The sequence below is a fragment of the Microtus pennsylvanicus genome, chromosome 6, assembly GCF_037038515.1.
Source record: "Microtus pennsylvanicus isolate mMicPen1 chromosome 6, mMicPen1.hap1, whole genome shotgun sequence".
NCBI classification, from domain to species: Eukaryota; Metazoa; Chordata; class Mammalia; order Rodentia; family Cricetidae; genus Microtus; species Microtus pennsylvanicus.
Genome location: NC_134584.1, coordinates 26,056,702 through 26,072,241, shown reverse-complemented (window position 1 = coordinate 26,072,241; position 15,540 = coordinate 26,056,702). Strand labels below are relative to the sequence as shown.

The following is a 15,540-nucleotide window of genomic DNA, read 5'->3' as shown; positions in this document are numbered from 1 at the left end:
CTTAGAGCATACAAAAATAAGAAATAAAAATGTAAAAATGTCTACATAGGGGCTTCTACTTTTATGTCATTGGTCAGATCTATCTCCAGAGTGCTCTTGGGCACACCAGCTCTCTAGTTATTTCTCAGCTACGTTAAAGCTCTCTACCCAGAAAGAAATAAGTGTCATCGCAAACAGTGCTCACCTCATCCCGGTTGGGATCGGCACACGCTGTGACCTGTGACCTGCCCTCCCACACACTCTCAGAGCCGCTCCCGCACTGCCTGCTGGACACTGAGACACACAATCTGAGAAACACGAGGATTGCCAGGTCTTGATATCTGTAGTAGGAAATTTTAATTTTTAACACCATAATTCAATCCTGGCTGTTCTTTAAGCAAATTTTTAAATTCTTTATTTTTAATTGATTGAATTCATACAAAATAAGCCTGTTAAATTGAAACATGTCTCCCCCATTTTTCCATTGCTGAGACATTTAATGAATAAAACAATTTTAACAATTCTTTTATTGATGTCCATCTAACACATTCTCTAAGACTTGTCCAGATCAAAACGACTGATTCATGCAGACTGCAGAGCTATTCCACGTTCATGATAAACCCACGTTTCCCAGTGTACAAGGTTACACGATGGAGCACTGGTCCTCCTTGAGGCTGAGCCAGTGCTGGCCACGTTCCTGTTAAAATTCCTCCTCTGCCTGCTTGCTGCGGGACCGCTTGAGCTGCTGCAGCCGCTCCACCGTCTCCTGGACGGTGCGCTCCCCGTGGACCTTGTTGTCTCTGGTGCGGATGTTCACCGTGCCGCTGGCTTTCTCCTTCTCACCAACAACTAGAACATAAGACACAGACTCTGGGGTTTGTCTTGACAGCAGAAATCACCCCGGAACTGAAGATACACTCAGATGGGCAGGTGACCATGTCCGTTAGGGTTATAAAAGTCTGTAGTTAAAAAAGGACCTACAAACTTTTAGGTTTTTAAAACTTTCATCCTGAGTCACTAAATCCAGTGAACTTAATTAAAAAAAAGGATATAACAGCAATTCCATGAAGGCAGACATTCTGTGAACAACCCTTTGGGAGTTTTCTAGCCCTTAAACTTCCTTGCTAGCGAACAGAGCACACTGAATATTGAGAATCATGCTTACAGGAGCCTAGCACATGCTGGGTCCAATTCCCAGGATCACAGAAAAGTAAGAAAAACCAAAGAGGGAACTGTGGGGTTTGAATGAGAATGTGTTTGAATGCATGCTTCCCAGTTAGTGAAACTTTAGGAAGGCTTAGGAGATGTGGCCTTGGAGATGTATCACCAGGGGTTGCCTCTGATCTTACTGCTGCTCCCTGCCCTGACGGTCACGGGCCCACCCTCTCAAACTGTAAGCCCCAATTAACGGCTTTCTTTTCTGAGTTGGCCCAGTCATGGCGCCTCCTCACACTAACAGAACAGTGACTACGGCAGGAAGAGAGGTTATGCATAACCAAGATCCACTGAGCTCAAGTCTCGAGATCTCAGTGGCTTTCCCTGCACGGTGGGAACTTCGCTTCTTACCCAGGATGAAGTTATACTGTGCCAGCTGGGCATTTCTGATCTTCTTATTCAAGGTGCAGCCTGGATCCAGGTCCGTGTCCGCCATGAACTTGGCATCATGGAATTGTTGCCGCACCTAGTAACAATTTAGAGTCAAATGAGAATCAGTTTATTCTGTTACAGAATTTAACATATTTCATTACTTTATTTATGGAAGGAAATGATAATATAAATACTGAAGTTGCGAACACAAAACGATGACTTGATTTACATTTTGGAGCTGGGGGTGCAACACAGCTGTAGTGCTCAACATGCATGAGTTTGATCCCCAGCATTTGAACAAAAAGGGACATTTCCTCTTATAAAATAAATATTTTAGAAAACAAGTTCGTATTGTTAAGCTTGTTCAGCAAGCACTGTAAGCCTCTGAGCCGTCCTGCCAAGGCTTACCCACCCTACTGTTTTTAAGACAGTCTCCTTCTATCATCCAGGCTGGCTCAAACCTGTGCACTCCTGTTTCACCCACCCGGCTACTGGGGTGCAGGCTCACCACCACACCCGGCTACTGGGGTACAGGCTCACCACCACACCCGGCTACTGGGGTACAGGCTCACCACCACACCCGGCTACTGGGGTACAGGCTCACCACCACACCCGGCTACTGGGGTACAGGCTCACCACCACACCCGGCTACTGGGGTGCAGGCTCACCACCACACCCGGCTACTGGGGTACAGGCTCACCACCACACCCAGCTACTGGGGTGCAGGCTCACCACCACACCCAGCTACTGGGATGCAGGCTCACCACCACACCCGGCTACTGGGGTGCAGGCTCACCACCACACCCGGCTACTGGGGTGCAGGCTCACCACCACACCCGGCTACTGGGATGCAGGCTCACCACCACACCGGCCTTTTTCCTGACTGAGCTAAGCATGTACAGTCTTTACAGCACGGAGCAATCACCACAACAGAACAGACTACTCTTTCAGGTGCAAAGTTCACAGGACTGTTCACATGTTTGCTAGAGGGGCGGACACTGCCTTGCCGCTGTGAGATGAGAAGAATTTCAAGCCACTGAGGAAAGTTGCATCAGCAAATGAACAAATCAGCAAATATCAGGCACCTCAGTGGGACACGCAATAATACAGCTTAGGCTGTGTTTGCTAATTCATTTCTTTATAACATCACACTAAAATATAGCTGAAACAATACGTGAATACATGTGGTCACGGAACCATTAAGGAAAAGCTCTAAAGGACAACATCTCTGGTGTAGCGAGCCCCTTGATCTGACAAGAATCCATGGCTCACCAACCTGAAAGCTTAAAAACACAGTCACCGGGATGGGTGTGCTGGTGCACGCTGGCAACCCAACCACTCAGGGCTAGGACAGGAAGCTGAGACCCAGGACACCGGGGACTATACAATAAGAATCCCAAGGCAAAAAGCTTAAAAACAGCCTTAGAGGTAAAGCAGACCCTACTTAAGGATTACCTTCTGGGCATATTCATCACATGTTGGCCCCACGGGAACAACCATGACCTGGCGAGGAGAGAGCCAGAAAGGCCTGCGGAAGAAACCACAGCAGTGAGTGTAGAAGGAAAGAGTACTCATCCTAAAACCCGGGCCAGAGTCTGGCTCCCTCTAGTGTGCGCTCATTGGCCTCCTTCCCCATTCCGTGAACGTCAGACGTTCCACCCGCACAATTTAATGGGAACAAACAGAAGGGCCTCACCATTTGCCCCCGTAGTTTTCTGTGAGAATGGCAATCATCCTTTCCACCGACCCCAGGATGGCTCGGTGAACGATCACAGGCCTTGTCTTGTCATCACCGTCGTGGCTACAGAAAAGAGGGATTTGCTGTATCTTATTATTTATGTTGTCCTCTGTATGGCCTGAAGCTCAGAGCAGATACCAGAAGCTCACCTTACGTAAGTAAGATTAAATCTGATGGGCAACTGGAAATCCAGCTGGATGGTCGCACACTGGTGGTAGCGGCCGATTGCATCTTTGATCTGTATGTCAATCTGAAAAGCAAACATTGAGTTATAATAAGAGGCTTTTAATTTTGTTTCCCATTTAAAGGGATGCTTCTTTACCCACAACTAAAGGGGATTCACGCTACCCGAATATTCTAGGGGACTGACCTTTGGACCATAGAAAGCTCCGTCACCAGGATTCAGCTCCCACTTCTCGCCAAACTCATTCAAACTGTTTTCAAGTTGCTACAAAGCAGAAACAATTTGACATTTTATTCATCCGCAATGTTCCTTCCACTTAATTTAGATGTAAAAGTCTCCAGGCTGCTTTCCTGACCCTGCTGTCTGCTGTGTAACTGTGTCGGGCTAAGGGCATCCTCCTATTGAACCAAAGGCCCCTTTAAAGCTACGTCTTAGTAACTGACCGAGTATGAAAACATCCAGCAACTCTGAAGCACCTGAAGACCAGAAAATCAGCCCACTTCAACACCAGAAACACTGCCATTTTCTTTTGCTTATAGCCACTTAAGACTTCCTGGGGGGGGGGGATCACTTACTTTCTCGGCTTGGTTCCATATTTCAATATCTCCAAGGAATTTTTCTGGGCGAGTAGAAAGATTCAATTTAAATGAAAATCCAAAGACATTATATACTGTGCGAAGAAAATCCAAACAACCTTTGATTTCATCCTCAATCTTAAGGAAGAAAAAAAACAGCAGTTATTTTTCTCACTGTTAAGTTTGTCTGTCAAGAGGATTTTGCCCTCCAGGGTTATACCTGGTCCATGGCACAGAATATGTGCGCGTCATCCTGCTGGAATCTTCGGACCCGCGTGAGTCCTGTGAGAGCCCCGGAGAGTTCATTCCTATGAAGCACGCCAAAATCAGCCAGCCGCAGAGGCAGCTCTCGCCAGGACCTTGGCCGATGATCGAACATAAGGCTGAAGGAGAAAGCAAAGCAAAAGCCATGGATAACTGCACACGGTGAAGGACGCAGTCCCGCAGCAGAGGGCCTGCCTAGCACTTGTGAGGCCTCGGGAGAATCAAGAAACAACAAAGAGAACAACTTAAAATATTCACAAGAAAAAAAGTCCTCAAATATTATTTAGTAACATGAAAGGCTGTCAAAAAGTCGCTGATTCTAGTTTGCCACAACCAACATTTTTATCAAGGCCCAAGCTTCACACGGCAACAGAAGCACTCGCATGAATATAAAGTGACAAGTGGCTTACAGCGCAATTAACTGTGGCTAAGAGAGAATAAAGTGATGTAGTCCCGGGGCTTTAGGCCAAATCCCCGTGCTCAGCACTTCCATTAATATGAACACTATATTCAAATAACGCAAAGGTTTAATGAAAGGCTCATAATGAAGAAATATTTTTAGTTGCATACAAATTACTTCTACACTGGAAATCAGGACCAGACCTGCTCTAGTCAAACGCAAAGTGCTTCGGAAACTGAACACTGTTTCTCTGATGTGTAAGGCCCCATTTCTGAAAGGTGTTATCCTCTCAGTGGCTCTTTCTGAGTCCCCTTCCTCCGGAGCTGCACACATGGACAGACTATCTACATGTGTGTCACTCTTGGGCCTCCCAGAAGTCACTCTTCACCCCCCTTTCACAATTCGAGGCAGAGGCACAGGGAAGGATTTCCCAGGAATATTAACTCATCAGCAATGGGTTCTGCTAAAACGCATTTTCTTTCCACAGGAGGAAGAAAAGGTAGGAACACTGGTCTCCCGCTCCACCCCACATTCAGCCCCCTCTGCAGTCTTCTCTGCCTGTTTGCTGCTATAACCCCAGGACCACCCCGAATGTCTATAAAGGGTGGGATCTAATCGGTGTGAAATGTTGTATTCCAGTCTTCTTCCGATCACTGATTTTCCTGTTGTTGTTAGCAGATGCACTGGGCTTCCTCTGACACTTTCAAACTGGGAGAGCCTCATGTTTTGTTCTTGGTCGCATCCCCTCCGCCCTCACCCGCCTCCCCCCAGACCTCTTTCCTCTCTGCTTCCACGGCACAGATATTCTATGACCCGCATGTTCTCCCCTGCCTCCCCTAAGACCTCTTTCCTCTCTGCTTCCACGGCACAGATATGCTATGACCCGTATGTTCTCCCCTGCCTCCCCTAAGACCTCTTTCCTCTCTGCTTCCACGGCACAGATATGCTATGACCCGTATGTTCTCCCCTGGCTCCCCTCAGACCTCTTTCCTCTCTTAGTCTCCTTTCTACACTGGCATCTGTCAAAGATGCCACAGGAATCTGGAACAAAGAACTCTAAACAGCAATGCCATGCACAGCTGCAGGATGGAGAGACGGCTTGAGGGTTAAGAGCCATGCTGCTCTTCACAGCACTCGGGTGCAATTCCTGCACCCACAGGGGGCAGCTCACAACCACTAACCCCAGCAGCTCCGACCCCTTCACCCAGGCTCTCAGGAACCCATAGACTCAGTGCAGACACACAGAGGTAAATTCACTAAAAAGAAAGAAAACACAAAGCTGCTCGATACCAGTGTCCCGGACAGTTCATGGGCTTCAGGGCGAACTGCTCCTTCTCCACCTCAAAGGAGAACATGTTCTCGCTGTAGTGCTGCCAGTGGCCAGAGGTCATCCAGAGGCGGCTATTGAAGATGTTGGGAGTCACGACCTCCTGGAATCCTCTTCTCCTGTATTCGCTCTGTTAGAGCAGAACACACACACAGGGAAGTCAACGGAGGGAGAAAAGAACTACAGAGCAATTTAATACTACAGAGTGAAACCACAGGCACGTATATCATGACTCAGAAGTTCCATCTGGATGTGGTGCACCAAAACTCAGAAATACAACTGCCTTGGCATGGCTAGCAGGACAGGAGCACAGAACGTGTGTCACTGGGCATTGGTAAGTGCACAAGCTACTGTGGGAGGAAGACGCTCTCCACAGCGGTCATGGACGAATACAGCATGGGACAAGTGGACACAAACAAGCCGGGAGTATGTTATCTAACACACATACACCAGACCTACATGTGAGCTGAGGGACACACAAGCACAAAATACGGCAGATGCATATATATGGAGGTGTAAAACACATGGGCGAGGAGCCACACCAACCACACAACAGTTTAAAGGGGTCTTAAAAATAAAACAGCATGTACTCTTTTTACAAAAACTGTGGACAAATATAGCCCAATGCAAATATGTTAAATCTGGTGGCAAGCAAACCTAACACTTTTCTTTAAATGTATACTTGAAATAGTTCATAATTTAAAAAGAAAACACAAATGATCCAAGAGACACAACACACTCCCCGGTGAAAGGCCACCGACCCCTCAAGCTCAGCAGCTGTTCTCTGCTTCGTGCTGAGCGGGGCTCTTCTGCCGTTTCCATGACAAAAATCAAACATTAGAATGACTCTAAATAATTTATGAGACTATTAACACTAAAAAAGATACATTTGTGTGCATGTGTGCGTGTCCATGTGAATGTGTGCCACCTGAGTGTGGGTACCTATGGTGACCAGAAGAGGGCATCAGATCCTCTGGAGCTGGAGCTATACACGGTTGGGAGCTGCAAAACTGGAAGCTGCCATCCAAACTCAGGTCTTCTGAAGAGCAGTAATTACCACTGAGACATCTCTCCAGACGCAACTTCTTAAAAAATTATGTTTATATGTGTGTTTGTGTTTATTGAGTGAATGCTGTGTGTATGCAGGTGCCTGCAGAGGCCAGCAGAAGGCATCAGATCCTTTGGAGCTTAAGGGAGGCACTTGATATGGGTGCTGGGGAAATGAATTTGGGTCCTTTAGAAGGGCAGCAATCACTCTAACCACCAAACATCTCTGAAGTCAGACTTCAACTTAAAAAAATAATAGATTTTTCCCCTCCGATACAGATTTATCTTTCTTTTAGCAGACCCTAGCTAATAAAATTATCTTATATCCCAACTCTTCAGAAGACAGTAACAAATAAAGCTTACCCTGATAAATTCCATAAGCGTATTGTAAATGTAGGCTCCTTTGGGTAGGAAAAAGCAACTTCCAGGGCTGAGTTCATGGAAGAAATATAGTTCTTGGTCCTGGATAAAAGAGCAGAAAATTGTTTATAAATGATTGGTGTTCCTCGGTTCACAAATCTGCCACTGCGTTCCAAGCTTTAACTGTGCCAATATAAAAGAAAAGAAAACGTCACTGTTTCTTGGGCACAATTTAATGGTATAGAATTGCATATGATGAACAGCTTAGTGCCAATCAGTCACCTCCCTGACAGTCCTCAGTCCAATCAATGCTAGGAAACAGTGATGTGGGACAGAAGTCCCCAGAGCGCTGAGATTTTGCTCTTTGCATTTATACGAACAGCAAGAAAGAAAAAAGAAAAACACCTGATGATGAAGGACAGAAAAGTGGCTAAAAGCCCTTGGGGAGAAACCCGCCCATCACTGCCAGCTTCCTCATTGCAAGTCATTTATTTCCAGGAGTCAGAGGGCAGACCTAGCAGCCAAGCCAAGTAAACGTCATTTTATAGAGGAAAAAGTTTTAAAGAATCAAATGTAACTCCGACAGGAGGAGGGTCAGAAGCAGCTGGGCAGTAAGGAAAAGACAGCACGGAATCCACTGGTGACCAGCCATATCCCTGGAGAAACAGCTAGACTGATCTCTCAGACTCAGACTCCACAGCGTCACAAGGAACCCATGAGATGGGTTCCCAGTCTACTTCTGCCCGCTCTGAAGTGCTGTTTCCAGGAAGTGTGGGTCCTCAGCACTGTCCTCAGTCACAGTAACAGACTCTGAATGTTTCCAAAGGACACTGTGGACACGACTGGCTCCCAGACCAGGGAACCTGAAATCTAAGACCGTCTTCAAAACCAAACTTAGTGCTGAGTAGGCACAAGTCAAATGAACTGGAGGAAAGCTCAAACTAGACAGCACTGTAACGTACCCTTCCAATTTTCCTATGATCTCGGTTCTTGGCTTCCTCTTGGAACTTCTCCCACTCTTTCAGCAGCTTGGGGTCGGGGAATGAAATGCCGTAAATCCTCTGCAGGGTTTCCATGTCTGCCTTGCCTTCCCAGTATGTGGAGGAATTCTAAAAGCAAGGAGCAACGATGACACAACACTTAACTGTAAACATTCCTCATTAATTGTATATTATTTCTCACAATGGCCTTAAAAAGTAAATCCATACTAATTTCTTTGACAAGGAGACTCCAGACAACAAAGTCCTAGTAACATCTCTACCCCAGGTGGGTGGACTCATTCCACAGCAGAGTCCTCTACTTGCTTTTATTAAGAAGGCTCTTTCCCCGGATCACAGCCCCATGAGCACAGGGCTCCTCCCCCAAAACCACTGTCAAAGCAGAGAGGAAGCCATGCAAATGATGGAAGGCACCTGCAACTGACATGATTATTCCCAGGACTGGGGACTCCAACATTCCAGCATTTAAGCCGGCCTACAACTGAGAGGATGAGCTGTATGAGAAAGAGCCACTTGGGTGGTCACTAGCCAAACCCCAACACCGAGCCTCAAAGCTTTGGAAGCCACGGTGGCCTGTGACTGCTGGATTCTGTGACTCCTTCAAACCCGTCCCCATATGGTGGCCCTGGTAATGAGTACTGGGATACAAATGACACATACAATACAATACAGTACACAGCATTGAAAACAAAACCTGTGACCCTCTGTATACCGATGAGAAACAAGCCGTTAGGAAGGAGGCAGCGATGGAAAGGGAGGTGTAAGGACCCTCGACAATCCGCAGCAGGCTTTACCTTGTGTATTTTTAAAGTCTTGATCTTGCCAGTGTGTCTGACATGAGGACCCCGGCAGAGATCTATCAGAGGGCCACATCTAAAGATGAAGGAAAAGGCAGTTTAGCAAAGGCAGAGTAACACACCAGCTGCGTGCAACAGCATTTAATATTCTCACCTATAGACGGTCGTGGTCGGAGTATTCACCTTCTCGTTCAATATCCGGCACTTGAACTTGTTGTACTGAAAATGAGAAATGAGACATCACCATGGCCTCTCGTGTTTATCTCTAAATATGAGTCAAATCACACTTTTCAGAGCACCCCAGCACTTCATGTTTTTCCAGAGGTGTACCACTTCAAGGATTGGCTGATAAAAAAGAAGTGCTTAAGGCTCAGTTTACCTTAAACATTTCTAGTAACGTCTCCTTTCTCACTTCCAATCTTTCAAAAGTTTGCTTCTCTTTGATGATTTTCTTACACAAAGCTTCCAGAGAAGAGAAGTCATTGCTGGACACTCCCCTGCAGGAGAAAAAAAGCCATCTTTCCATATTCCATTTGAATCAATACAGGGATTTTTCTCTACTACTGTGAAATAGAGTCTTGCATCATATACTAGAATTTAATTTATATTTTTCATAAATTATACTTGTAGTTTCATGGGCTTCTAACTCTGCTATTGTGGAGAACTTTCTCACAAGTGACATCTCTCCACGCTCCATCATAAGGAAAATGAGAGTCCATTTCATCTCCCAACATGCATACTTCCACCAATCCCAGAGATTTCCCTACATGTAACTCTCATTACTTCAACTTCTGTCAGTAACTGGAGCTAGCAGCCTTATACTCAGCGCTATAAATTTGTCGCCTTCATTGACAATGCTTTAAAAGTTACACCTATGTATACTCAGATTTCCCCTTCATCCAGGGCCTTCACTTACCCTTCTTCAAGGTACATATCGTAATAGAACCCATTTTCTATTGGTGGGCCATAACATAAGCATCCACCATAGACTCTTTCCATGGCTTCACCCATTATGTGGGCACTGGAGTGCCAATACACCTGAAAATGTAAAGAAGGGGATGGCGTTAGTCTGGGCAGATACATGATGAGATACTGTTGGACAGACACGAATGGGAACACACCCAAAGCAAGGTTCCCATCGTGAATAGAGGCCCCAAAGGAATAGTGAGATGTCCATAACCAGCTGTGGCCTCCAGGTCACCCCCGAGAACCCCTGATCCACACAAGGACACACTGACACCCCCCTTCTGCAGCTTGTGGTCAGGCTTTACTGTAAATCCGATAAACGCTAGACAGAAACTTACTGCCTGCGCTTCCTCATCTTCAAACTTGAGAAGCTCCAAAGTGCAGTCTGTCTCCAGCGGGCGGTCCAGGTCCCAGACAACTTTGTTCACTTTCGCGACAACGGTGTTGTAGGCCAGGCCTTGACTTCAAACAGAAAACAACCCAGGTGGTTATCTGGCAAGACTAGCTATTAAAAACTATTGTTTTTTCAGAGAGAATGAAACAATGATGCAGAAACAGTGGCGTCCACATTAAACACTTGCTTCTCAAGCTACCCAGGTGATGTAGGTATTAAATACAGCACAGCACTCCATGGCTCTACAAATAGAAAATTAGCCAGTAGTATTTTTTACATATTTCAAGTCAGTCTGTGTCAAATTCAAGACAGACTTCAACCCTATTTGGTGAGGGCACATAAGCTTTATAGTATACATTCTTCCTAGCTGTCTTGCTTTATTCCAACCATTTAAATGTAAGGCTTCTGGCTGCCACCATAGTTTGCTGACAACTGGTCAAAGGTGTGTGACATTTGACCCTATCCAGATAAAGTGACCACCTATCAATCTGATCAAGAATAAGAAAGTTAGGGCTGGAGAGATGGCAGCCAGTGCTCTTCCAGAGGACCGGGGTTCAATTCCTAGCACCCACATGGCGGCTCATAACTGCCAGTAACTCCAATTTCAGGGAATCTGACACCTTCACACAGCTATGGATGCAGGCAAAACATGAGTAAAATAAATAAAGTAAATACATAAATCATTAAAAAATAAGATTAATAAGATTAAGAAAGCTTTTCCTGTCACAAAGTATGTGAAAAAATGTTATTCATAATTTCTTCTAAACCAATAGGCTTTAAGACAAACTATATACAGTTTTCTTCTTGAATTTATAAACACAGAACATATACCAGTTTTTGTTTTTTTTTTAACTTTCCCTGTTATGTGACCTACCTTCATAAATCAGCTCAAAACTGAGACACTTAAGTAAAAGCTGAACACTGTCCTGGCCCTTCAGAAATATGATCCTCACAGAAAAACAAATACATGGCTTCCTAAGCCTTCAGAAACTAACACTGAGTCTTGACTACAAAGCTCACATCCCCTTGATTTTCAAAGATCTCAATAAGTAAATTAAACGCCTTGAGCAGAAACGTAAGAATATTATCAGGATACACCTGGCGAGACAACAAATGAACACTTAGTTACATTATAAACCGTGGAAGGCCAAAGGAGGTGTACTGCTTACCTAATTCCACACGCAATCTGGTACGGTGTGGTTTTCCAGGACTCTGCGTCCACCTGCTTGCCATCGGGCAGAGTGACTTTAATTGGCTTGCTATCGTTTGCTGCCTTCTCAGCCAGGAGAGAATCATGCTCTGCTTTTAGCTTGTTATACATATCAAGGCGTGTGTTGATATACTCTGGCCAAGGATTCAACTGTAAACAAACAAACGAAGTGGTAAGTAATCACTAATACTCACCACACAATTCCATCCAAAGTATAACAAGGAAATGAAGAGACTCACATATAACTCTTTCCCTGCAAATCTTAAGGTTCACTATCAGCGATTCCTCCCACAATCACACTGGCTTAAAATGAGCAGGGACAGGAAGAACATAGCTAACACCATCCCACATCACCTGCAAAACCTTTACGAACAGAAATGGTTCTAAGCTTAATCAGCATTATAGAAGCAGGGTTTGTGTTTTGTTTTTCTAAGACAGGTCTCACTATGTATCCTAGGTTGGTCTAGAACTCAATTCTCCTCCTCTAGCTCCGAAACGCCAGGACTAAGGAAGTGTGTTCATCGCTATTCCAGCTTTATACCCAGCTCTTAAAAGTCCGTTTATTGAGTTACTTCAAAAACGCTTAGTCTTTTGTGTTCCTACATCCCAGCAGCTTTCCAAGGTCTCCAATAAAACTGCAATGACTAAATGCAAAAAAGCAAAGCACAGTTTACAGGAGTTCAAACTCCAAACCAGCAGAACAACACGCAGAACCACCTCACGCACCAGGAACCAAGTGCATTCTGGGATGGCTTTGAACTGCAGTTCTATGTCACTGAGCCTATGAACTGAATAATTCTCCAGATGTAAGTAAACCAGATCCCAGAAGCAGATCCAAGCAACAAGAAAGAAATCAAGGAACTGGATTCTGTTTGGTTCCTTATGTGCTTACAGAAACCCAGCACGGGGCCCCCATCCCTTAACACCTCATTTAAAGAAAGAGAAGTCAGTGTCCAGTCTTGGCAGCCCAGTGACAACCACAGCCCTTCCTCTACACTTCTATCCTTGTGATTCTGTGTAAATCCACCGCGAGGTCATCTTGCAAATAATACACTTGGCCCTTTGCACTGTCAACTGCCTGCAAACCCTTCTTCCCCCGCGGGCTCCTTCTTAATCTTCTCCCTAGGTTTTCCAACCTGTGCTACCACACCACCTGCAGTGACCATCAGAATCTTTACACAGGGGCCACCAGGCCTAACATCTGAACTCCATCCCAGGAGGAAAAGTGGAGAAGGAATGCCTGCAAGTTGTTCTCTAGCTTCCACATGTGTGACATGCTATGGATACACACATACACACACACTCACACACTCACTCTCTCTCTCTCCTCATCGAGGTTAAGTCTGGGACAGTTCCCCATCAGCCTTTGAAACCCAAGCAATGACGGGGTCACTTATATTACCTCTGCTCGACCTCCGTCTCCACCTCCATCTTTGTTCTTCTTCTTGCCTCCTTCCTTTCGCTTCTCCTCACTGGCATCCACCTAAAGAAGCAGAACAGAAGAGAGGTTCTCATCTTTCAGCCCTATTTGACATCTTTTCCAAAATTGTAGCTATGAAAGCTATACCTAAAGAGAATTTTTTTTTTTTAAGGACAATCTTATTTTGAAAGATTGGAAATTCCTTCTCTGGTAAAGACAAGTTAGACAAGTTGCAAGAAAAACAAGCCCTAAAAAAGTAGAAGGCCATTTACCAATGTACACGTCCTCAAAGCTCCTATAACTTTCCCTTCAGACTCGGACCTGTATGAAACACAGAGCAACAAGAAAGAATGCAACCTATTCAATAAGAGTCACTTCGGTGTGAGTGTGTGGGGTGTAATTATCTCCCTACCTACCTAACGGCCCACAGGCTACCTCCAAGGAAACCAAGTGGACTGGGTGACCATGCACTTCCGTTCACTTCTTCTAGGCTGTTTTTGTCTTGTGAACTGGGTGTAATTATGCCCTTCACAACAACCTTGTTGTGAAGACGAAATGTGAAAGGAATAAAGGTTTGAGCCTGTGGGGCTGGGGACAAAAGGACTTGTGGGTTAGGTCTGTATCCCACTGAGTCAGCTTTCCACAATTTACGATACCTGATTATTACAGAGGCAACAATATCACATTTTACAAGTCGTTCATTCACCAAATCTCTATCTAATGTTTTACTAGACACCTGCTCAGGAGCTACTATCTTGGCTAATGTCTAGCCTTACATAAATCTTAAGAACCCCGGAGGTCCTGTCCTAACAGGGGTCGGTTTAAGAGTAGGAGGGAAGGACAGCTGGGAAAGAAGCAGAGGGGTAACCAAGCTGAAACGGTAAAACACAATTTTTTAAAGGAAACAACACGAAAATAGAAAGAAAATCTATGTGTAGTCAATACTCAATACCTTAAATTTGTAGTTTAGAATGTATACATAAATATTTTAGTGATCTGTCCAATCAGGATGAACACTCCTCTTCATGAGGACCTTCGCTCCCCTGGACTATTGAAACAGCCTGTTACATGGCCTCTCCTCTCCTCAAACCCCAGTGCCAGATCAGTTTTGACAATACAATCCTTGCTTAAAATCCTGCATGTGGAGAACACTGATGTCTTCGATTGCTGTATTTCCTGTCTTTTCCAATACAGCTGGGACACAACTCACCCTCTCTGTACCTGGGCAGCCCTGCCCTGCCTGGGTTACCTGACCTCATTTTTTCAAAACCAATAAAACAGTCTGACGGTGCTTCACCTGTAATTCAACTGAGCTGATCACACAAAACTTCGATTTTCCAGTCTGCGGACCCCCCCCCCCCCCCCCCGTCTTACTCCTGTTGCCACCTGCGCTGTCTGGCTAAGTGCCAGAACAAATAAATACACGGAACATTTGTTGGCTTTAAGGGGGGGGGGGGGGGGGACGTGTGTGAAGTTACCTAGGACGCTTCCTGCCCCTGACTAATTTCCAAGCAGTCTGTCAAATGGAGCCATCCAGCCTTCACCATTTGCTTATCATAAAGCACCCAATCTTTGGCAAATTGGATCTGATCTCGGGGACTGGCTTTTCCTTCCTAAACTAGAGCTTTCTGCTCCACAAAGATTTACGATCTTCAAAGTTCTGCCATGTTCTTTCCGCCTATTTAAAAACACAAAAATACAAGCGTGGGAGTCCAAGCCCCGCATGGTCACTGTCTAGCTCTGAGCAAGTCACTCAGTCTGAGTTCACAGATCTCTTGGACGAGGATGACCCCCGAACCCCTCCTGCCTGCTGGGACTCCCCAATACCGGCAGGTCCTCGCTACTTTCCCGCCGGGCAGAGTCGGCTCCCAGGACACGCCCAGCCACCGCGCCTGCTCACCGGCTTCTCGCCGTCCATCTTCCCCGAAGGGCTGCTGGCCTTCTCCTCCGACATCGAAGGACCGCCGAGAGACAAAACCCGAGAACTAGACCCCAGAGAAGAGCCTGAGCCGGCGGAGAGAACGAGCAATTCGACACTGCGCGTGCGCCACGTGGCCTAGCAGGAACCAGCTGATGCAATGGGGCGCCAGGCCCGTTCCTGCTGCCTTGGGCGCGCGGCCAATAGGACACTCACAGAGGCGGGCTCTCCCTTTTCTCAGCCAATAGGATAGCTGGAGGAGTGACGAGCCTTTCTAGGAAATCCCTTAACTCAGTTCCAGACTACAAGTGAAGCGCGCAAGCGCCCTCCTGTTCATCTGACTTTCTGTCACCTCTAGGGCCTTGGCGGCCACCGT

At 45.9% G+C, this 15,540-nt stretch overlaps 1 protein-coding gene across 1 annotated transcript; it reads right to left on the bottom strand.

Moving 5' to 3' along the window:
* Nucleotides 1–368: 368 nt before the first annotated feature.
* Nucleotides 369–15,309, bottom strand: Tars1 (threonyl-tRNA synthetase 1). The gene is made up of 19 exons (XM_075975876.1): nt 15,147–15,309; nt 13,229–13,309; nt 11,786–11,976; nt 10,561–10,684; nt 10,173–10,294; nt 9,636–9,753; nt 9,411–9,475; nt 9,254–9,332; nt 8,424–8,570; nt 7,465–7,563; nt 6,018–6,184; nt 4,284–4,446; nt 4,064–4,201; nt 3,675–3,752; nt 3,454–3,554; nt 3,263–3,367; nt 3,022–3,094; nt 1,546–1,660; nt 369–828 (listed from the first exon to the last, which is right to left on the bottom strand). The coding sequence occupies exons 1-19, from the start codon at nt 15,198–15,200 to the stop codon at nt 680–682; spliced, it is 2,169 nt and encodes a 722-aa protein (XP_075831991.1). The 5' UTR covers nt 15,201–15,309; the 3' UTR covers nt 369–679.
* Nucleotides 15,310–15,540: the final 231 nt, after the last annotated feature.

Excerpts from the sequence above, each read along its gene's own strand:
- Tars1 (XM_075975876.1), bottom strand. The coding sequence starts at position 15,200 with ATGTCGGAGGAGAAGGCCAGCAGCCCTTCGGGGAAGATGGACGGCGAG. Across the intron at positions 9,754-10,172 it reads GATATGTACCTTGAAGAAGG|GGGAGTGTCCAGCAATGACT; the intron begins GTAAGTGAAGGC and ends TTTCTCCTGCAG. Across the intron at positions 3,753-4,063 it reads TATGGAACCAAGCCGAGAAA|CAACTTGAAAACAGTTTGAA; the intron begins GTAAGTGATCCC and ends TCTGCTTTGTAG.